General features: G+C 47.2%; 1 protein-coding gene across 2 annotated transcripts in view; it reads left to right on the top strand.

Moving 5' to 3' along the window:
- Positions 1-24003, top strand: part of Chchd6 (coiled-coil-helix-coiled-coil-helix domain containing 6) — a 215093-nt gene that overhangs the window by 116062 nt on the left and 75028 nt on the right. For both annotated transcript variants that reach the window (XR_008214651.1, XM_052722105.1), the window contains exon 5: positions 3667-3750. Coding sequence is in view for 1 of the 2 variants with exons in the window: in XM_052722105.1 (XP_052578065.1) it covers positions 3667-3750 (84 nt within the window). In the remaining variant the exon portion in view is untranslated. The remainder of the gene's footprint in view (positions 1-3666; positions 3751-24003) is intronic.

Below are 24003 nucleotides of genomic sequence, written 5' to 3'. Positions count from 1 at the left end.
AGTTTGATCTGGGGTGAATCTGTCTGGTTACTGGTTTTGCCATGATGTTTCCTTACCTAAGTGAGTCTAGATTCACAGTGTGAGATTTGTCTGGCTGCTTTCTTTCCCTGCTCACCTTCAGTATGGCCTTTGTACATTGATGACATTTTTCTAACTGCCTGTACCTACCAGGTCAGGCCCAGATCTTCCTTCTGTCTGCATAGCTGTGATGATAACTGCAGAGACCCTAGAAAGCAGGTGCTGGGCTTGTCCTGGGTTGGGTCTGGGGCCTCTCACCTGTTTACATTGAGCAAACAGAAAACCATGTGCTAGGAAGGGTCTATGGAAAATTGTAATGCCTCCTTTTTGCTTCAGGACTCACCCTCAGCCCCAGATGTCCAGCTTGGTTCCTGCCCCTACTCTGTAGGATGGGGTTTATTTTTATCCTCCAGGATTGGAAGGTCCTGGCTGCCCTGGCCTGCTCCAGTCCCAGCCCAGCAGGCCTGTGGCTCCCACTCCGCCTACTGCTTTGTGGGTCCCTTCTGTGTTGGCTCTTTAATCTTAGTTTTGAACCTGACTGTGCCTTTTCAGGCATGCGTGTTTTTTTGGTTTTTTTTTTTTTTTTTTTTTTTCTGCTTCTGTGTGTGTGGAGCGGCAGCAATGCATCACAGTGTGAACTAACAGTATAGTCTTGATGGAAGGAGATCCTCTACTAATCCACTGAAGAGCCCCTCCACTCCTGCTCAAAGCCTCCCTTCCATTGTGCACAACGTCATAATGGTGATATTTGTCCTGTGTATTTGAAGCAACATACTTGGTTTGATTTAGTATTTGTTTTCCCAGAAGACTTGGTTGGGAATTTTTTTAGACAAAATAGCAGCCTGCTAGCTCACAGGTTATTGGTTAATAGTCTCCCCAGCACATCAGACTCTGAAACTGACTATCTACACACATATTTGCTTTTTCCACCAGGACTGAGTTCCATGAACATGTGTGATACAGCCAAGGCCCCTTTTCAGGAATGCTCATTCATAACAGATACTTGGGAGCAGCCAAGGAATTACTGAGCCAGTTACTGGGACCAGGATGGCCACTCCAGTGTCACCTGGAGAGATGCCTGTTTCTAGGAAACCTGTTGACTGTAAGCCTTGTAGTAGAGCTCCTATTATCTGATCCACTCTTCATTCACCAAGATCAAGTCTTTGGGTGCCTGCTGTGGGCTCTCTTCCCTGCATTACCTCCTGTCCATTATTGCCCATGGAGATTTCATTACCAGCCTCATGGGTGACTAGAGTAGGCACTATGGTAGGGACATCATGAGAAAGTGCACAAGCCACCGAGCTTCCAGTCAAGTGGGCTGTCCTTACTTTTCCCTCTCTGAATTCCCATTACATCCTTCCCTGATCCTGCTTTTGTCTTTTCCTGCAGATTTTGGTCAGCCCCAGTCTCTAGCAGTAAGTCTATGGTGAGGCATCTCTGCCTGGAGCTTTACTTCTGCAGCTGTTTGCTGATGTGTGTCCTAGAGGCTGCTGGCTGAGTATTCCAGGAGCCTCTGCCCAGAGGCAGAATCACAGTATGCCATTTGGAGGGTGGGTACATGCCTGGATGAGCCTCCTTGTCCTTCCTGCCCCAGTAGCCCCTAGGGAATGGCAGCTGAAGAGTCTCATGATAGCTTTGCCTTCAGATGTCATATTTCTGCTTGACTGGAGCTACAGGTCAGAAAATGGCAGGTCTGAGCACTGCAAGATACTCCCATACTGGCTGCTTAATTGTATCAGATGCACTTCTCCTCTGATGGCACCAGAGATCATTCACAGTTGATTCTGGGCTGCTGAGAGGCCCCACACAGATTAGCTATGCCTGTGTGCCTGGGACACAGCCTCATCATCTCATCATGGTGCTTTGAAAGATCCTGTGAGAAATCCCTGGCATTCAGTCCACTGCCTATGTTTAGCTTTGCTGAAGTATTGGCATTCCAGAGGCATTCCAGGAGCCTTCTTGAAAGATCCTGTGAGAAATCCCTTCATGTAGTCCCTTGTCTGTGTTTGGCTTTGCTGGAGCATTGGCATTCCAGAACCTTCTTGGGATTTTTAGATTCTTCAGCCTCTGGGGAGACAAGTTGTTTCTTTGCTCCACTTGACAGTTAAGGAGAAATATACAAGGAAGGTAGTTTACCCAAGACTAGAGAGGCCGCTGGCCAGAGCCAGTATCAGAATTCCACTCTCAGACATACTGCTGCCCAGCCCCTGGCCTTACATTGCCTGAGCCGTAGCCCTTTCCTTGAGTCCTTCAGCACATGCATGCTCACACCGGTATGCAGGTAGCTCCCACTGCTGCTTAGTTTGCTGCTGCTCTAAAAGGTTCTAGGCCCAGCAGGAATGTCATTGCCAAGGAGAGGGGCTTTCAGAATCATTGCCTCTTTTCTTCCCTTGTATTTCTGAGGGATTCAGACTCATCTGCAGATTATCATAGGGTAGCTTAAAATAAAAAGCTCAGGACTTGGAAATCTTGTGGATTCAGGTTCATAGTGGACCTCAGTCATTGATAAGCTTGTGCTCTTGGGGATGGTAAGAGTAAGTACCACCAGGAGCTTGGGCACACAGCCCTCATATGGGTAGATAGCAATTAGGAGAGATATCCCTCTTCCAGGTACTCCAGACTGTCCCAAGCTCTTGGGTCCCTGATGGCTGCATCTGTGTGGGGAAGACAGAGGCATTGGAACTTGATACCTTGTACTGGAAAGCCCTAAAAGGATGAAGATGTGGGTATTCCAGTAAGGGGCATGTGCTCCCAGCTGCTCCACTGCTGGGAACCTTTGTAGAGGCCTTCAAACAGTCTTGTAGGTGTAGGGAGCAGAGGACACTTCTGTTTCAGTTTTAGCTATTGCACCAGAGAGATGTTCTGTACAAGCAAGGAAGTTGTTCAAAGTCATATAGCTACTTAAAGAGAGTCGTGGACTGTATCCCAAGGCTGTTAGCTCCTGGCTGTTCACCCTGGCTAACTGAGCCAACATCTTTACCATGACTGAAGGAGGGAGGTTCTGTTAATCTGGCTTCAAAGGACTCACTCACACACACACCCTTTAGCCACCTAGGGGACTATATCCCCTCCTCTTTAGAACTCTGCCTCTCTTGCTGTCCACAGGGACCCCTGCCATGACAGCTTAGCATATGAGGCCGTGTTGTGTTGTACCACCCAATATCAGGACTCCAAAACCAGTGCCAGGCTCTGCTCTTTCCAGACTGAAGTTGGAGGCAGCCTGGTGCTTTAGCCAGACCCAAGTTCATCTCTGCTCTGCATGGCTGTTGAATAACTTGGCCCCTCTGTTGTGTCTCCTATCGTGGGGATCCACTGTGACTCTCGACCCTTATTAGCTTAATTACATTCTACCTTCCTCTTAAGCAGTGGAAGGAACCTAGAAATGCCCAAGTAGCATGTGGAACAGGACTTGGCAGATAGTAAGCATTCAGTAAACGTTAGTGATTATCATCTGCAAAATGGTTGTGCTAATTACCCACCTTGAAGGGCTGTTGTGAAAATTGAGCGTAACACATGTGCATGACCTGCCACAGCATAGGCTTTCTGTGCATTACCACTGCTCTTCTCTCTGAGCATTGTTGTGAACAGAAATGTCAGTCGTCTTCTCCCTGCTGCCAGCTAACACAGGCTTTGTTCTCTTCCAACTAGGCCAGGGAACTGGAGAACAGAGAGGCTGAGCTCAGCCACTGGGACACTTTCTACAAGGAGCAGCAGGGACGCATCCAGGAGAAGGTAAGGTTCCTTCAGGCCTGGTTCCCACCAGGTAGGTCCCAAAGGTACCTGACCAGAACCCCACCACCACCATGGTAGGGGAAGAACAGCAGACTGCATGCCGGCTTACCCCAACACTAGTCACCCTGTGGACATGCCCATCCTCCTGCCTCCGCAGGAGCACCACGATCCCAGCCTTTCAACAAGTTGCAATCACAGACATAATTGCTTTTTAATTGGCCATTTTCTGTGAATGTGGCTGGCACTGCTACAATCCAGTTTTAGAAAAATAATTCACTTTCACCACAGGGCGGTGCTGAGACCCAGTACACCTTTTTCACTTGAGTTAAGCTGCATTGGGTAAAAATAGTAACATGAAGCCTTGCTGTACAAATGCATTAAAGTTGTATCATCGATTTTCTCCTGGGACTTGGGAAGATCAAAGTGCTCTGCTGCTGCACGCTTGCTGCTGTTCTGAGGATGAGCCCAGGAATGCAGGAGAGTCACAGGCATTCTACCTGTTTAAATGTTGGCAGTGGATGATTGAAATTTATTTGGTAATGTGCTTATTTTGGGGGCTTTAATTTGCTGATTATGACAGATTTTTCCAAAGAAATGGCTTATAATGTGGGAGAAGATGGTTGGGAAGTTAAAAAAGAAAAAGTATTCTCTCTCCTGCCTGAGAAAAGTACTCTCTCTCATACCAAGCAACCTGAGCCACCAGCCATTGTAGGCAAGTCTTCCCTGTCATTCGTCAGGGTTTGGAGCTTTAGAAGTGACAGTTTGCTTGAGGGGGCCTGCTTTCCATGGAGGTTTTCTCCTATAGCATGCCACAGCAAAGCCTGGCAGAAGTGTGGCTTCTGGATTTCCAGGTAATGGGGACAAGAGGGTGGTGGCTCCCTGCTTCACAGCCACCTGCTTGCCCACTTCTGCCAGGCATGTAGAGGAAAGCCAGCACTGAGGATCGAGCTCTGACAGTGACACCCTGCGGTCCTAGGCACGTGCCTGAGCAGTGCCAAGAGGCCTTTAAGAAGCCAGCATTCTCAAAGCAGCCTGTGCACAGGTTTGACTGTAGCTTGCCATGTTATGAATTGTGATTTGAGATTACAAAAAGGAATTTAAAAAAAATTCACCAGCCATGGCTCTAATTAGCACCGTCGCCCATATGTTCTCAGGCATGGAGCTATTCTTTCTAGTTGTATGTACAGTACTCTGTCTCCTGCTGTGCTCTCTTCTCTCTTTTGGGCTTGGCTACTCAGAGCATGTGCACATGCTTCTGTAGGGTGGAAGGAAATGGTCTTGTAGCAGTTTTCCTCCTCTAAATCTGTTTTCCTCTCATCACTCTCCCCTTCCACCTGCACTCCAGTTTTCTCCATAAGACCAGCCTTGTGCTCTGCCAAGGGAGAGGCAATTCTCCCACCTAGCTCTTCCACATCCTCTCCTCCTCCCTGCTGCTAGTAAAGGGGAGTCTGGCTTCTTACACACAGAGATGGGCGCTTTTGAAAGAGGAGAGTTTTACATGCCTGTGTATAGTTCCTCACTTTCAGGAGGTGTTAAAGTATGCTCTTCTTTCTGATAGTGCTTTGCTGGCAATAATAGAGGGGAAAACACCCCACATCCCAGCAGATGGAGATCAGGCTGAAGGAAGCAAGATTGTGGGGAGCCCACAAAAGACAGAAGAGGCCAAAGAGTGAGGCTTAGCTATACTAGTTCTGAAAAGGGTTTTCGATCTTTCCCGTGGATAATGTTATTCTGGTAATGGCTGGGAAGAGGAAAATACATCCCCTGACAATCTCGTTATCAGCTGCTGCTTTTCCTCAGTTCCACTTCTGTTTGTTGGGCACGCTCAGACCCTGACATTTGCAGCTCCCAGACCTTCCAGCCATCGTGCTTCTCCCTCCCCATCTCCCCTCCCCCTCTCTCAACATTCCCTTCCTTGTTTCTTTCTCTCCTCTCTTCTTTCTTTTCCTTTTCTCTTTCCTTTCAGTGTAGATACTGGCAGCAGAGCCAGATCTAGGAGGGAATGAAGCAGACATGGACAGTGGAACCTCATCTGGGGAAGGTAGGCTAGTGTGGAGAATGGACTCCTGTCCAGGAAAAGATGGGCTCATTCTGGACCTCTGAGCAATGCAGGGTGGGCAAGGCAGGAGTACGGTGGAATGGTGGAGGCCTCAGGCTAGAATCCTGCCACCTACCACTTGTGGGATCAGTCCCAGGGCTCCATGTGGGCCTCCCCTGGCCACAGGGACAGATAGGAAAGGAAAGCCTGTATGGTTCAGGCTCACAGTCCAGGAGATGTGTGGTGCTTTTGTACCACCATGTTTATTCTGCCATGATAGTCTCTTAATGTGGAAATGGAGGCTGCTGTACTTTCAAATCTTTCTGAATTTTACTCCCTGTGCCCACATGGAAAGGTATAAGTGTAGAGTGTTGAATTTTGCCAGGGAGAGAGAACAGTGAATTGCTGAGGACATGGGCCAGTGGAAGGTTCCCGTGCACCCAAGGGAGAACTGTAGGCATACTAGTCCCAGGGGACAGCAGTACAGCCGCGCTGGCAGAGCCTGGGTGTCAGAGTCTGACGGGCTCGGGTGTCTCTGCTGCGCTGCAGTCTCCATTCCTCCCTCTGTCTCCAGTTCCTCGTCTTTAAGATGGAGTCATCTGTGGAGACTGATGTAGGCAGTGCTTGTGGAAGTGTTGCCCTGTAGCCAGTGACTTGGGATCCTGTATGGTATCATAGTGAGTTCTTCTCTTTGGGATTAATGCATGAGCATAGGTCCATGCATGCTGTGAGCTTGTATGTAGGCTGGGGTGAATTTCATTACTGATGGTAATCTGGCCCCATCTCCTGTTCTCTGGGATGGAGAAGCCTCCTCTGTGGGCTTCATAAGGCTTTTTTACGAATGCCTGCCAGGAGCCCCACAGGTCAGGCATTGGGCAGGAGGCTGGAGCCAATTCCTGTTCACACTAGCACTTCTCACACACCAAGAACACTTTTATTGTGCGAGGATACATGCACTAGGAAGGTGAAACCCTCAGCCATCTTCAGAGTCTTGCGTATGGGACCTCTTGGCATCTTCCCTGCCCTCCCACTGAACATGCATGCACTCAGCTGTCATTTTCTGACTTTTAGGAGATGAACAAACTGGGGCAGGATCCCCATAGTTACTGTGCCTGGAATTGGCTCTCTCAGGGCTGGAGTGTCTCTTCAACCGGTGAATTTTATTTTCTTCTGGCAGGAACTCCTGTGAAAGGCTGAAATGACCTCCAAGCCCATAGACTGCTTTTGCTGGCAAAAGCCCTCTTGGTTGTGGCTAACCGTGGCTACCCATGGGACTGAGTAAGAAAGGGGACAAGTATGCTTTAAGGCCCCCCAGACATCATCTGGTTCTGCCTTGGTAATGGAACAGCCTTGAGCTGAGATGATGTTTATATCCTCCAGTCTCAGTTTTCTTACGCTTGAAGTGGGGTGGGGTGGTAATCTGCCCATTATTTTATTATGAGTGATTATTTGTGTGAAGCAATCGACAGAATGCATACTGACATAAGTAATACATTCTCTTTAATGCTACTCCCACCCTTCCCCTCTTTTTAATTTTAAATATATAACCATTTATTAATCACACATCAATTCATGGTGGCCAACTGCCAGGAGCAGAGATAGTCCAGACAGGTGTGTTTCTGTTTCATGGATGCCTCAGGTATAGAGGAGGGGGGTAGGGATTGGGGCAAGGTGTGGCTCCACCTTGTAGAGTCCCCTGGGGTAGAGAGAAATGATGCCTGTGTTCTGGCATCTGGGGCACAAAGACCTCCTGGTTCTGTAAGACCTCATCTTACCTTTCCCAAACTCAGCAGCTGCACAGAGGAGAAAGCTTGCAGGCTAGCTTCCAAGACTGAATTGGGAGAAAACCTCAGAAGTATTTGTGTTCTTCCTGGACTTTGGCTCTTCCCATCTTCCCCGTGTACACATCCTGTTTGCCTGTTCCTATGAATGGTCAGCACTTTGTCCCTGCTCTCCCTGAAGCCTGCCTGATCCATGCATAGGTATCTTTGTCTCTTGGGGTGTTGATGAGTGTATCCACTTGCTAGTGAGCATGTACATACCAGGGAGCCGTAACCTTCACCCACAGGGTGAAACTGTTGTGCCCTCAGCAGAAGGGCCAACATGGGAGAGGCGAGAACAGTTGAAGTCTCAGACACTGCTATTGGAGTACATTGGCACAGCCACTTCAGAAAAACTGAGGTCCAGTTCTATTAGAACCAGAGACGGACATTCCCAGTGACCCAGCAGATTCTCCAGAAGAAACCATATGGAATTCCTAGCATCCGTGCCTAGGAGAACCTCAGACCAGAATCATGGAGTCCATTCATTTATCCAGTCAGGAGCGAGTATAAGCAGCCTACATCTGCAGGAAGCAATGGTGAAGACTGTAAACCCTACGAAGGAAGCAAAAGAGGCCAGGTGTGGAAGAGAAGTGTGTGATCTATATGCATAAAATTCAGAAGCAGCAAAGCAAGTCTGTGGGTTACAAAGTTGAACAGTGGTCACCTGAGGAGAAGCCCTGACTGGAGAGGCTATGTGGCACAGGGGTGGGACACTGGTCACCTGAGGAGAAGCCCTGACTGGAAGAAGATGCATGGATTGGGTAAAAGTCACTCTCTGACCTGGGAAGGATTCACCTGTCAGTATGTTAGACATTAGAAACAAGGGGATGCCACTGAGGAGGACAGGTTACCAGGAAGTGCCTGGTGCCTTCTGCTGCCCCACCCCCTCTTCTGGGGCCTGGGACCCTCTCATGAATTCTAGCACGTAGCACAGCATATACCATGCTGACCAGTACTTGCTAGTGTCTATGGGACCCCCCCCCTTCTTCCTGTAAAAATTGTTGAGCACAGTCCTGACCAGTGTCATTCAGAGAGGGTAATTCATTAGTGGGGGCCAGAAATGCAGTGTCTGGCATATAGTAGGTGCTCAGTAAGTATTTTCCAGAATAAAGAAAGGAAAGTGTGTGCACATAAACAGGAAACAAATGCATTCGGGTTTCTGGAGAGGAAGAAGGGGAGCTTTGCCAAGAAGGCTGCCTAGTGGAAACAGTATTTGGAGAATAACCAAGATGCCCATGGCAGCCTGAAGGGCGGGACAAGGAGCAGCGGGGGCTTCTGGGTGGAGGCCCCAGCCTCAGCAGAGGTGCCTCACACAGAGGCCATGGAGATGAGGCTGAACAGAGACTGGCATGTGATTTTGATGGACCTGGCTGAAAAGTGTGGCCTTCAGTAGTTTAAGGTCTGCAAGTACTGAGAACTGGAGAAAGATTTGAGCTTGAAAGCCCAGGAGAATAATGGTGCCATCTAGGGAAAGAAAGCCATGGTGAGCCATTGCTCTTAGGGAAAGTGGTGAGTTTAATTCTAGACGTGTATATGAGACAGGATGACCAGCAGATGATTGAGAAGTGTCAAGCAGGAAGTATAGATCCTACAAGACCAGTCTGTTTCATGTGCCAGACCCCTTTCATAAGTTATCACTAGTCCTGGCACCAGCCCTACAAACTAGATTATATTACATGTGTTCTACAAATGGAAGAACTCAGAAGCAGGCTGAGCAAGCTGCCAGAAGCCATGTGGCTGATAGATGGAGTCTGCTCCTTCTACCACACCATGCTGCCTTTCTACATCAGCTTGGAAGAGAATGTGGGAAGCAGGCCTGATGCTGCAGGGCAGAGAGCTCAAGCCCAAGAAAGCCTATGTTTGCAGGTTGTAAAGGACATGTGAACCACAGCCTGGGAGCCCTTCAGCATCTCAAGGGAGGTTAGCACTGGACTTTATGGGGTTGAGGTTGGCATGTATACAGGAAGCAGGTTGGCCGGCCATTTTTTCAAGAAGTTTCATCAAGGAGAATATGTTGGTAGTTGAGAAAGGAGTGGAAAGCCTGTCGATATGGAAGGAGGAAGCTTCCTATCACCTTTTAGAAAGGAATCCAGCAGAAGCCAGTCCAGAGTTAGAAGAGGGCATGTAGTAAACAAACGGCTGCCTTCTTCAGAGTCTGCTACAGGTTCTAGGAGTGAAGGTTTGGTCCACATGGTGAGTAAGCTTGTTCTTGTTGCAAGAACAGCTGTATAGGCATGTCCATTAGACTCCTCTGTTGAGCACAGGAGGCCTACTTTGTGTCAGGCCCAGAGATGCCATTGAGATGCAGAGCAGGGCACTTTTGTGGAGATGAAACCAAGGACCCCAAAAGGGAAGGCTTGAGAGAGATGCAACCAGAGTGGGGATACAGAGGAGAAGACAGAACAGTGACCTGAAACCAGAACAGTGGCAAATAGGGACATCAGCCACAGAGGAAAGGAGCCTGTCTCCAGAGCAAGTGGGCGCACGTGTCACCCACTGAATCTGCTGCTAATAGTCTAAAGGAGACATCTGAAAATGTTTGAGTCCAGAAGTCTTTTACCTCGGTACCAGGCTAGGTGAAAGCATTTGTCTGCCAGCTGCTCCACCAGCGCCTCACTTGGATGTTCTCATGAGCCTTGAATGGAAATGGATTAGCACATTGTAAGAGACAGAAGATACAGTGGAGCTGGAAACCCACACCCTGGGCCTTTTCTTACCATTTGTGAGAACATAGCCCTGCACTTGGGTGGCTTGAGAACCATGCAGTGCAGTATCGAGTGCTGGGTTTTCAGCACCATTGACATCTTTGTGGAGTTACCAAATCACAGAAGACCTTGAATGTTCAGAGTCTGCATCTTAACAGGGACAGCACTATTAGCTTTGGTTACAGGTTACATAATGAAGGCATTGCCTAGAGCCTGTTGCCTTGTATCCCTGCATTAGCTGAAGCCTCCATTAGTGATCCCAGCTAGGGATAATAGAACAGTGTAACGGCTGTTGTCCTCAGGTCTCTGTCTACTGACCCTCTAGTTTTTCTGTCGTAGTATGAGGAGAGTGCTAAGCTCCCAGTCTCTGGAGTTAGGTGCTTTCTTACCATATGTACTAATCATGCTGGTTATTTTTCTCCTTGCTGTGAACAAAAACCTTTTAGATTCAACTTAAGTGGGGATTTATTTTAGCTCATGGCTCAGAGTACAGCCAGCCCATTTCTGGTGGTGACAGAAGGCATAGCGTTAGGAGGGTGTGGCACAACTTACTTACATCTTGACCACTCATGAGGCAGAGATGACGTGGAAGCAGGGCTGGACTATATAACCCTTAAGGTCCATTCTTAGTGGCCTGTGTCTGTCAGCTAAGCCCTTTGTCTCAGAGGGCTTGCAACCTCCCAAAGTGGTGCTTCCATGTGGGGACCAAGTATGCAAGCAAGTCTGTTGGCAAGAGTTCACGTTCAAGCCATAACCCACCTTATCAAGGATCAAGTTAGTGGGCCTTCCCAAACTTCATTTTCTTTTCTGTATAAGGTATCTTCATTGGGTCATTAAGAGAAGAGGTGATATAACCCATATTAAGTGCTCCTCTAGCATTAACTCTCAGTAGGCACTCAAGATTGGCATCCCTACATCTACCTCCACCTTCATCGTCTCCATCACCTCTGCCTCCACTTTCTCCATCCTCTCCACCATTTCTACCATTTCCACCTCCACTACCACCACCATCACCATCTCTAACAACTCTCCACCTCCACCTCCATCTCTCCACCTTTAACTACCTCCACCTCCATCACCTCCATCATTTCTTCTACCTTCATCTGCACCTCTACCTCTACACCATCACCTCCATCACCTATACCACTTCTGTACCATTTCACCACCTCTACTGCGTCTACAATCTCTTTTACCACCTCTGTCATCTCTACCACCTGATCCATTTTCACCTCCACTATCTCAACCTCTACCACCATCACCTCCATCTTCACCATCTCCACCCTCCACCCCTTCTACCCTACTTCAACATCATCCACCACCTATGCTTCTTCTACCTCCACCACCTCTACCATCTCCTCCACTACACCTCCATCACCTCCATTTTCACTCATTCATTCATTCATTGATTCGTTGATTCATTCATATATTATATCCTGACCACAGTTTCCCCTCCTTCCTCTCCTCCTAGCCCCTCCCACCTCCCCTCTCCCCCAGATCCACTCATTCTCTGTTTCCCTTCAGAAAAGAGCAGGCCTCCCAGGAATATCAACTAAACATGGCATATCAAGTGGCAATAAGACTAGTTACCTCCCGTCATATTAAGGCTGAATGAGGCAACCCAGTATTTTCACTGTCTCCACCCCTCTACCTCCTCTACCTTTAATCTCATCTACCTCTTCATCGCCATGTCCATCTCTCTTCACCTCTGCTCTCAGGTCCTGTACCAACTCCAGCACTGCCATCTTTACCTCCTCTGCCCTCTGCTTCACCTCTGCTTCTGTCAGCTCCGCTTGCACCTCCTTACCACCCACTCACTCTACCTGTCACCTCCACTCTTGCATCTCCACCAGCACTGCCACCCTTGTCACCACTTACATTACTGCTGCCAGTCCCTGTGCCCCTTCCCTTCCCTGCCATACAGTCTTATCTCCTGCTTTGCCAGAACCCCTCCACCTGACACCTCCCCAAGATGAAGAATACAGAAACTACAACCTCTTACACACTTGGAAGCCTGCTGCTCCCCAACCTTGCAGCCATTCTTTGGGACAGATGTCCAAGTCTAGGACCACTGACACACCTATACAGCTGTTCTGTGCTCGGTGCAATACCTGACTTGTATTGCTTAGGTTTTGTTGTATGGCTTTGGGAATGGTAGGATTATTTGTCACATATGAAAATGAAGACACAGAGAGGCTAAGTGACAGCCCGAGGTTTCTTAGCTGTCAAATTACAACCAAAGATGGAACCAGGTCCTTGAGAATCTGCCTCAGGAAACTAGCAGCTCTGACCTCCTAGGTAACTTGGGCAATTGCATGAGTTAATACACAGCAAATTAAACCCATCTCTAAAGCTGCTTTTCCTGGTACCTGGCAGTTAATATTTATTGAGTGCACTCTGCATGCAAAAACATTGACCGTCTCCTTTACCCTTCAAAGTGACCCTGAAAGCTATGTGACAGCAGTGACTGCTGCCCTGGCTTGAGTGCTTGCTGGGAAAGCAGCAGGTCATTCCCATTCTATTTGTTCCAGCCTCAGACAACTCCAGGAAGCGAGAACTTTCACCAGCCTACTGGGCAGCAGATACAGAACTGGCATGGGCATCCACAGCAGTGGTACCATGAGTTGGGTGGGGTCACAGTAGCAGTCAGAGTTTTCGGCCCTAAGACCCTACCACCTGAATTCAGGGCTCAGTACTCAGCAGCTGATGGCACCATGCCAGCTGCTGCAGGACTGAGTCAACACTGCTCGTGGGGGAGCGCTCCTGAATGGAGTCAGAGGAGTAGAGCAAGCATCCCTCCCTGTAGCATGTTTGCTTATGGCTGTGCCATAGCTGTTTATTTAAGCACCTTAAGCCAATTCCCAGCAGCCGTGGCCTTTCTCCCCATGTACTTCACACAAAATGTAATTCTTATGTAACTACAGTGTCCTCATCTTACCTCAGAGAAGTGACATTAATGCTTATGCTTTTTTTTTTTTTTTCCAAAAATATCTTCTTCCAAGATATTTGGTTTTCTATTAGTTTGGGGTTTGAGTCTGTATCCAACAGTCACATTGAAGTTGATTCTTGGTTCTGAAGTTCATGGGCATCATCATGTAGTTCAGGCTTTTTCATGACAATGAGTTGTTCCATTTTTCTTCCTTCAGTGCATAGAACCTGAGCTAGAAACGTTAAAATAAATGCTTTGAGAGCCTGTTAGCAAAGGGGAGTTCCCTCCCAGGTCGAGGGCTAGCCCTGTGGTTAAACTGCTGCTTGCTGCTACTGATTTATGTCATTTGCCCTTTAGTGTTGCTAGAGTCCTTTTCAGCCCAGACTCACTCAGAATCTGCTCTGGAGGTGGTTTCTGTGCATTCCTGCAGTAGCCATAATATGCAGTGCTTCTTGCTCACGTGCATTGTATGGTGGTCCCCCCAGCACTTTAAGTCTCTTAAATGGACACTTACAGGTTGGAGAGCCACCCATTCCACCTGGGAAGACTTGGTTAAACAGATAGTTTTAGGTGGATAACTACTCCAGGACCTTTCCCACCCTTTCCTTTTTAGTGCTCCCCTCCCAGGCCTAGATCATCTGGGTGTGACCAGGTAAACCTCTTAGTATTTCCTGCTGGTGTGGTAGTAGGAGCCAAGAAGGGACACACTGACAATCAGGATTCAATATACTGTGCCGCTAGTGCTGGGACCCAAGTGTCCTGCTCATATCACTGAGCTAGTGTTTGCTGGCCCACCTTAATCCTCCCTCCATCATGGCAGCCTTTCGTTTCTCATGAACTGCCATGTCCTTCCTCCCACTATTGTACTTTCTTCTGGATATCCAACATCCAGTTGTATAGTCACATTTTCTGGTGTTCTTCATTGACTTTTCACTGTAGTCAGGACAAGGCCAAGTTCGCTCAGCCTGGGCTGCAGGACTCTGGTCTGGGTTCTGCCTATGTCTCTATACCCTTCCCCAGCCTGGCAAGCATTACCTGATCTGGAAGCCCCTGCTGACTCCCTGTGCTGCCAGCATGTGATGGCTATCCCAATAGAGCTGTTCCCTATCACGGCCTCACCTAATTCACTTTTGGCCTCCCCAGATTCTTTTTTTCCCCACAGAGTACAGCTCAGTGCCTGAAAGACCCTGTGGTCAGTAGACAGCAGCATACACAGCCAGGCCAAGGTGGCCCCATGAGATGAAGAGTATTCTCTGAATGTCACTGAGTGTTCTTTGCCACCTTCTCAGTCTCCAAACTCTTCCTGGGTACTTGTGTCATGGGAATTACTGGGCCATCTGCTTGGAGCTTATCCAGCCATAGGGTAACATTGCCTTTTTCTTAAGTTGCCTATTATTAATTTCTGAAATGTGTACATAGTAAGAAGAAAAAAAAAAAACAGGTAAGCACAAAGAATAAAAGGAAATTGACTGAATCAGCCTGCCCTTAAGAGAAATGACAATTGTTCACCTTAGTTCTCACTTACTCAGACCAGAGACTGTTACAGTAGTATTGTAATATTTCAGTAATTGCGAAAGTGGGACCGTAAGCACACATGTGTCTCAGTGTCCTTCAGTTCTCAGCCTGCCATCAACCTTCTTTCACATCCAGTCCATCTCGATCTAACTAGCAAGATCCTGCCCCTTGTCACCTGTCATTGCATTGTGTTGCTCCACATTTTTCCATCATTAGAACTATCTGGACTGGTTTTCTAGGAAAACGCATATTTAGACCTAAAATTACTGGGTCATAAGTACTTACATCTCCAGGGGAGTTCAGATTCTACACTGCCACATGCAGGAGGGGCTTACGCAGCTCACTCTCCTGTGCTGGTCTCTCCTGACTTTATACCTGGGGTATTTTCCTCATCACGTTTTAAATGAATTACAAATATAATGTGTATTTGCAGAAAGCCAAAACACCAGAGAGCATGGACAGCATGGCTTTCTGTCTGCAGTTCAGCCCTGGGACAGGTCTTGCAGATGCTTTGTCTGTTGGGTGCCTTCCTGCAGCAGTACAGACATGGATTTTCACAAATGGGGTTACAGTTTATTTTGCAACTTATTTTGTAGCTTGAACATAACAGAATGTCTTGAAGAACTTTACATACCACATCAATCTCACGTGTTCCTTTTGACAAGTGCATGATGGGAATTCCTTTATTTGGCATTTTCCTGTTGATGACATGGAAGGGTATCATCTCTTTCAGACAATTGGTTTTAATGCTTACACCCAGATTTCTCTTCAGGAATAATACCAGTGAAAAGGCTGTTCAGGTTGCAGCCCTATACCTGTGCCATTGCAGCATCTTATCCTCTGTAAGAATGACTGCACTTTACAATGGTTAACAAAAATAACCTTTTCTAAAATAGTGTTTTGATCCCTTGTATTTCTTCTCTTGAGAGTAGCCTCTTTATATCAACCAGACATTTTCCTATAAGTCATTTGTCTTTTTTAAGTGATTTATAGGTCTTTTTTATATGATATGTTTATTAGTGAGCAGTTAAACTATTTATTGTTAAAAAAAATTTCTTTTTCGGGAGTCTGGAGAGATGGCTCAGCAGTTAAGAGCACTGACTGCTCTTCCAGAGGTCCTGAGTTCAATTCCCAGCATCCACATGGTGGCTCACAACCATCTGTAATGAGATCTGGTGCCCTCTTCTGGCGGGCAGGGGTACATGAAGACAGAACACTGTATACATAATAAATAAATAAATCTTAAAAAAAAAAAGAAAAAAATTTCTTTTTCTTGGTCTGTTTACCTTATAGATATTTATTTATTGAAATTTATTTATTTATGATATTTATTTATGATTTACAGAGATGCTGTTGTCCGGAGTGGGCTCAAATGATCCTTTCACCTCGGCCTCCTCAGTGGCTGAGATGACAGGCTGTTTGGACAGCTAGATATTAGTAATCTACCTTTCTTATGATAAAGGAAATGCTCTTCCTTCCTCATTTTTACTCTTTTTGTCATTTATGATTATTTTGAAATCATATCATTTTGAAATCATATTCATTAGTAGTTATGTGGTTCCATTCGTTTTTTTTTTTATTTGGAACTCTATTCCTTATCATAAACGCTCTTGTGTATAGGAGCTCTTACAGATGCTGCAACCCTCCTGCTGTCTCCTCACAGGTGATTAATCACTGATGGAATCCATGGCCACACCCAGATCTGACTTTTTCCCTGGCACTTGCTAACTGACCTTAGGTCAATGAGTCACCTCTGCTGAGCTTAGAGTCCTTGTTCTTGGGGAATCAAGCAGATGAGGTCATGGGTGGCCAGGCCTGCCAGGATGTAGCTAGATAGCCAACAGTCTTCTTTTCTTTCCTTCCATGCTCAGAGTCACTGTTGTTACATGAAACTCAACTCTGTTTTCCAGTGCACGATGGCCACTGGTTTTGCTTCCACCCTGAAGAATGGCGAAGTTGTTACAGAGCCACAGGGTCCTCCCCTGCCATCTGGCCATGTGTGCTGTGTCAAGAATTGGGAAGAACTGCTTTTCAGCCTCCATTTTATCCTGAACTCGTGATCCTCCTGCCTCTCATTAGAATACATGAAAACAAAAGGCAGGGAAATGGGTCTGGGCTGGGGAGAATCTGACATCCTACGTCTGCTCCCCTATCTGTCATTTGTGATGCTCTGTCCTTTTTTTCTTTTTTCTTTGTTAAATTGGATGTTGCTTGTCTTGGGCATCTTCCTATTTACTGTGAGTCCCCAGGAGTGCTGCAGCCCCAAGGTCTGTCCTGTGAGTGAATCCACTCTGAGACTGGATGCATCTGGATGGGGAGATTTGAATTCATTTAGTGTGACTGGATGTTCTCTTGCACTCTCTCCTGCCTTGAGTTTCAATTCCCTCATATCAGTCTTGATTCGGTCTCAGCCAGGAGATTGTTCTCTTTGATAGTGGAGGGAGTTTAGGAGTTCTCTCTTTCCATCTTGCTAACTGGCCACCTTTCACCCCAGTATGAGCCCAGCCCTTCCTGCTCTTATCACTCCTAATCCAATTTTAAAAGCTTTTTCCTCCCCCTTTACATTTTTTTAAGGCTCAACTTTCCAAGCCTTAGCCTTCCTGATCTTTCCTCACAGGCCTGGGCCATTCCTTAACGTCTCTAGTCAGTGCTCTGCTCTCTGTTGGAAGTAGGTGTTTCTGGGGAAGTGACGGCTAGGTCATCTCCTTAGGGGTCTCTCCTAGCATATGGTGGAACCCCTTGCACTGCCTTTCTACACACTGATGTGTTCCTCTGGGCCCTGCACCTATCTCTCACCCTGTGAGCTGCATCGGTGGGTATCATGATCTTCATGATCTCACAAGCACCTCCCTCCTTTTAGGAGTGCTCGTTTTATTTCTCAAGAGGTTTTGTTTTTGTTTTGTTTTGTTTTGTTTTTTCACTCTTACCCTCACAGAGTGTGGTCCTCCCTCAGGGATGTTTGTGACTCTAGGGGATGTTTGGTAACGTCTGGAGACAGTTGAGGAGATGGTACTTTGGGCAGCTAGTGAGGGTCCAAGGGTGTTGCTTTCCACCTTACAGTTCAGGACAGAGACCATGGCAAGGAGTCACTTAGCATGAGACAGCAATTGGTACCAGAATTGCCCGGTGACCCCAATGCAGAGTAGCTTCCAACACCTCATCAGCCTGAGGTGTTTACCGAAGGCTGTAGGCTTTACCAAGCATGATGACACATGCCTGTAACTGGGAGCATTGAGGCAGGAGAATCGCTCAGTCATCAGCCTTGTCAAGAACCTTCTGTGGGTAAGAAAGTGCAAGAGCCAAGAGAGACCACAGGACTATTTGCCCATCCTGTGTTGTTGGAATGTGCTGTGGTGATGGCCCTATGCCTGAAATACGAGTTAGTCCCTTACTGTCCCCTGAAACATCTCTACCTTTCTTTGTTTGCTACCTCACTGTAGCTCATAATTCAGGGTGTGCTTCATAGGTATCAGCAGGGTGTGCCCAGTAAGAGCTGAGGAAGGGAGGCTTCAACATCTGATGACAGAAGGACTCCAGGGTAATCTGATGGTTATGATAAACGACGCTGGTGGTGGCACTGGTGATGGCGCTGGTTACTGCATGGAAAGGTCACAGTCATGACAGAACCCAGTGGTACTTTTTTAGAGCTTTATTAGGAGGGAAAGGGGGAGGGGAGGAGGGGAGTCAGGCCTGGGGGGAGGGAGCAGAGCAGAGCAAAGAGGGAACAGAGAGAGAACACAGAGAGAGGGTGGGAGTCCACGTCTGGCTTTTTAAGGCACATGCGTAGCTGCCAGTGCCCCCTGATGACGTAAGGCACAAGACCCCAAGCTGTGCGTGTGCTGGAGTGAGGGCAGGATCCTAACAGTATCCTCCTCTGCCCTATGGCCACTTGCTCATGACACCATGGGGTGCCAATTCAGCCAGGACTTGGTTTGGGTTGGCTAGCCAGGGGAACCTAATCCACAGAGCCAGGGCTGCTGCAGTGCAGTGATAAGACCTGCTGGTCCATGCTGCTTCTGGGGCCTCCACAGGCCTGCCTGAACATCACCTCAAATGGATGGGGAGGAGGGCTTCTCTTCTGTGGTCTCCTTTTAGTCCAGCATTCGGGGAACCTTCTCTGGCTGCCATTTGTGGAGTGCCTCAGTCCTTGGCACTTTGCCAGGGGCTTTATCTCTAGTCACCACAGGTCTTGTGAGTGTATACAGACATTCTCATTATATGGTGGAAACTTGGGGCCTTGGTGCACAGAGTTGCTTGGTAGGTGGTGGAAATAAGAGTTTAAATGTAGCACTCACTGATCTGAAGTCTTTGTTTTTGCCTCTATGTTGATCTGTAATTTCTCTTTTTCAGTGGCAGGAATTTGAGCCATAAGGAATGAGAAATGACCCTGAGGCCAGCTGAGTCAGATGCCTTGTTCTAATTATTCTGCTTCTCTGGCCCAATCATGTCCCCTCTAGACTGCTTCTATGTCACCTGGGAAAAATTAGTCCCAGGTGCACATGGCTCCTTAGGATGACCCTCTCAAGGTGCCTGTGGGATTCACTCCATCTACATTGTCATTTATCGTAGAAATTTATTTGCAAAGTGATTGCCTACAGTTTTACTACACTCTTGAATTGATTCAACTGTTCATAGTGAAATAACCTTAAATAAGCCTTAAGAACCTGGATTGAGTCATTGGTTGAAAAGAAAAATGTCATGAAAGCTTGTGCCCATAGGCTAGGAGTACAGACTGGGCTATAAGGAACCAGTGTCATCAGAGACACAAGATAGCCAGGTTCACTTAAGATTCAGTGTTACTGTGTGAGACCACACACCCTGAGGGCACTCTGTCACCTCCAGGTACATGTGCTCTATATATACTGTTACCTTCCAGATATCAGGAAACTCAGAGTCTAGTAGGGCCTTTCCTCCTCCTACCCATGTCAATCTATTTCTGAACTTTGTAAAAAATGGAAGACCTTCTCTTCATCCCTGCTGCCAGCATCTGTTCACTGGACCTTAATGGCCTCTTGGCCTTTAGCTCCAGCCCCAATGAGTACACAAGGTAACCTTGCCTATGCCGTGCTCATAGGATGCTTTTATCACATGGCTGTTGATTCTTAGTCCCCAGCCTTGCCCACTCCCACCAGTAGAACTGACCTGCTTCTGGGTTCACTTGATGCTCCTACAGGCCTCTCTGTTCCTTGAGCCTCGTTGGAAGTGTCTTTTTTTCCACCTGTGCCAGTCAGACTTTGACACCTCCCCTGAACCTTCCTGGAGAAGTCCTGTGCTGGCCTCCACATGTTAGTCTTTTCCCTGTCCCAAACTCTGCAGGCCAGAAAAAGTGATCCTTATACATCACCGCTGCAGATACCAGAATCTCAGGCAGAGAAAGAGGGAGAGAAGATGGATGTCCTGTGGGGACCCAGTACAGGTCCTGGGAAGATTCATGCCTTGTGTGCCTGCACACCCAGCAAGGCACTGGCTGCGGAAGACTGCCAGGGTCCATTGGAAGCCTAGGAAAACTGGAAGTGGAGCCTTGAGCTGGCCAGGTGTATACTGCCCAGCTGCAGTGGCAGTGTGGCACCTAAACACCATAGGAGAGGCTTTTCTTAGACATTGAGGAAGCCAGTGAAGTTGGAGGGAGGCCCATATGAGGTGTGTTCATGTTTTATAGTGTTTTCATTAAGGAGTACTGGGCATCAGGTAAGGACTATTGACGTCATACTTCATGCTGGTCTAAGCAAAGCAAATTAGTGCAAAGGCAGACAATGTTTTCCAAATCTGAAAGCCCAGGTTATAGCCTCAAGCTCAGGGAGGTTCAAGTTACTTATCCAAGTCATAGGGTATGTGAAAGCCCTTCTTAGGAGTGCACACTGTGTTTTGTTTCTGTTTCAGATGATTGAGAATATTCTAAAGTTCCTATACTATCACAGACTTTCCCTAAGGAATACTGCCTGAAAACCTGTAGGCGACTGAGCTTTCTGTAGCTCCTGGAGGAATGTAGGTCACGTCATTGTCGCTTGTTAAAACGGTCAGCCTTGGCAAGTATCTTTGCTGTTCTAATGGCATCTAATGAGAACACCAGCTTCTGGCAAAGTAAGAGACTAAAATGTAGAATCTGCTAATTTGCTGGTGCTTCTTGGATATTAGCCAGTGACTTTGCCTGTCTAGAATAAAGACTGATATTTACTGCATTCCTGTGTGTGGTAGACACTGTGCAAGTATTTCATAAGTATTGGCTCCTACAGCCTGCAGATCAGCAAATACTCAAGAAATGCCTGTTGTGTGAACTCAGTAAGCAAGCAAGGTCTCCCCATCCCTGTGCCGAGGCTATACTGTGAGGGCAGGGAACGGGAAAGAGGCCTGGTTTTTCAGAGGATCCAAGAAAGAGCTGGTGTAAAGGGTGTTGCCTCCAGTGAGAAGAAGCCGAGTCAATTCCAAACCTCCAGGGATGTTTGCCTGTTCTGTGAACTGGGTATGAGGTAACAGAGCAGCCTGCCAGCACTGTGACAGTGTTGGGTGTCGTTTCTATTTGGTGACATTTTAAAAAGTGGTGAAGTATAATTGTTAACATTTCATGTTTTATCGACCATGTTTTGTGAAAACTATCTCACTTTCCTCCTGAGCACATGATCTTAAACCATAAGCAGCACATGAGCACCCGGTGTGGGTATCCTCCGGCCACTCTTATTAGTGGACTAGAATGTGAGTCGCTGGAAACCTTGCACAGCCAACTCTAACGGAGACTGCATTAGAATGCACAGATCCCTCATTTCTGTGCAAGGGACTCATATATGTAAATGATTGATGAAGAATAAGAATTATGAAGGAAGTCTGGGGGAAGAAAACACCCTGCATCAGTAACATCAGAAGGGGGATGGCAGCAGCCAGGGCATGAGAACAGATTGAGGGGTGTGAGCAGAATGGAGGGAAGGGGTTTATGCTGAAGCACAGGCCTCTGAGGGTGCTGACAGGAGATGCTTCCAGGTTGTGAGGACTGGGAGTCTCTGGGGTGTGAATCATCAACTGCTAACAGACTCTCAGGCCTCTGCTAAAACAAGGCAGCAAGGATGCAAGGATATGAACCTGCTTATTTTTCAAAAAGAAATGCAGGAAGAATAGTCATGAACTGATGTTTCACTGACAAGGCTGGAGAAGAGGAAGAGGAAGACGTGGGGGGGTGCACTTGTCTGAGTGGAAATTTTATATGTAGTTTGAATTTTGAACCATATTTTGTTTTCTTTACTCAGAAATTGTATCACTAAATAACCTCCCCCTATGTTCCAGCAGTCAGCCCTGATTAAACTCTAGGACACACACATGCACACACCCCCTACACACACACATGACATCAAAGTAGGGGTACTTGTTAGAAAGAAAGGTTTCAGCAGAAAGGACAGTGAGATAAATTAATAGGAGGTGAAAATGAAATTCGTTATATGTGTGTGTATGTGTGAAACTATCAAAGAATAAAAAAATGAATTAAAATTACATCAGTAGCTGGTGTGGTGGCACATAACCAGAAACTCTAGGACTTGGGAGGATGAGCCAGGAGGATATTGAAGTTCTAGGCCAGCCTAGGCTACATAGTGAGACAAGCAAACAAGAGCATAGATCAACAAAGACAGAAATAAATCTCTCTGTTTCAAGGGCACACCATAACCCTGAGAAAGGGACAGTATCAGTAGGCTTTTGATCAAGGCAAGATGACTAGACTAATTTCTCCCCACTCTTACCTTCCGAGAACAGCTGTGAACCTGGAAGTGTTCCAGGACAACCAAAGCAGAGCTCGGAAAGGTAGGCGGAAGTCCAGGGTAACTAGAGACCCAAGACTTAGCACAGGTGTCTGAGGCCCAGCATCTCCTAACCCTGGTATAGTGCCATATGGAGTCAGGCACCTGTGCTCCTTTGCATTGAAAGTGGCATACCAACAAAGCTAGGTGGGTCCTGAAGCACCAGCAAGGGGTAGGGGGTGACATTAAGTGACAGAAGTAACTCTCCATCCTACAGGTCAGACACCTCCTGCCCCAGCTTGTGGTTTGGAGCTAAGAACACTCTGGCCAGAATGCAGTCTTTGTTCTATGGACCAGACTCCATTCTCTACCTAGAGCTGTTAACTGGATCACATCAGCAGGGGCATGCTACCACAACAGAGTGTCCAAGAAGTACTCTTTTCCTCCACCTGAAACACTTGGAGCTGTGACACTGACAGGGGTCCCCTTCAAAACCCACAAACAGAAGCATTCTTCCCTGCACAGGGACGTGGCTTTCACCTTTCGGGTCTCAGGAAACCCACTGGCCTCTGATGGCCCAGATGGACCCGGAGAGTGCAGTGCTGCCTCTGATTCCAGAAACCAAACATGAATCACATAAACCCAAAGAAGTCCTCACCTGATGACAAATAAGGATATAAAATAAATTAGTTACTTTCCACAGCATTGTGACAAAATACCTGAGGTTTATTTTGGCTCACAGTTTGAGATAGTATACTCCACCCTAGCGGTAAATAGCAGTAAACCATAGTGGCTGTGTAGGTCCATTCCTAGGGGTGAGAGCTTGCAGCCATCACCTCCTTAACCAAAAAAAAAGGAACCAAGGTGGCAGTTCCTTCAAAGACCTACTTCTAGTGACTTACCTCTACTTTTATTACTTCCCTTGAAACCCACAGCAAAATGTTGACATCCGTAACACTAGAACAGAAAGACAGGAGTGGGTGGAGGAATGTGTAGTATGAGGCTGGGAGCAGTACTGATAAGAGGCAAGCCACCGCCAGGCTCTGCCCAGGACACCTGCCATGCTGCAGGCCATGCAGGATCTAAGACTGCCATGAAGCTGCAACCCTCCTAGAAGGCAGGTATGGAAGGGACCTGGAAACAGTAATAACTGAGTCTGCACAAGAATAAGGAGACCTGTCTCTGTACTGTAGTCAGAGTTGAAGGCCTAGGTGGGAAGGGTGTCCTGCCCTCTTCCTGACATCTCTTCAGGCAGGTGATGACCCTTCTAAGGGAATGAGATGTGAAAATCATAAGCAAAGACTGAATGCAGAGGGAGGGAGCCAGAAGAGCCATCAAGTACTCAGCTATGGCTTCAATCTACAGTCTTCTTTGCAGCCAAATTGTTAATTGAATGTGAGAACAGACAGTTCAGATTTGCTTTATCCTTACACCTTTATTAGGAGGATGCAGAAGCTGTACTGAGGACAGACAGGAACTAGGGAATGGTTCTTTAGCAGGAGCTGTGCTAAAGAGATGCTCAGAAGAT

Source organism: Peromyscus californicus, unplaced genomic scaffold (assembly GCF_007827085.1).
Source record: "Peromyscus californicus insignis strain IS unplaced genomic scaffold, ASM782708v3 Scaffold_6__1_contigs__length_162567912, whole genome shotgun sequence".
Classification (NCBI taxonomy): Eukaryota; Metazoa; Chordata; class Mammalia; order Rodentia; family Cricetidae; genus Peromyscus; species Peromyscus californicus.
Note: the sequence above shows the minus strand (reverse complement) of the source record. Positions and strands in the feature narration are given on the sequence as shown.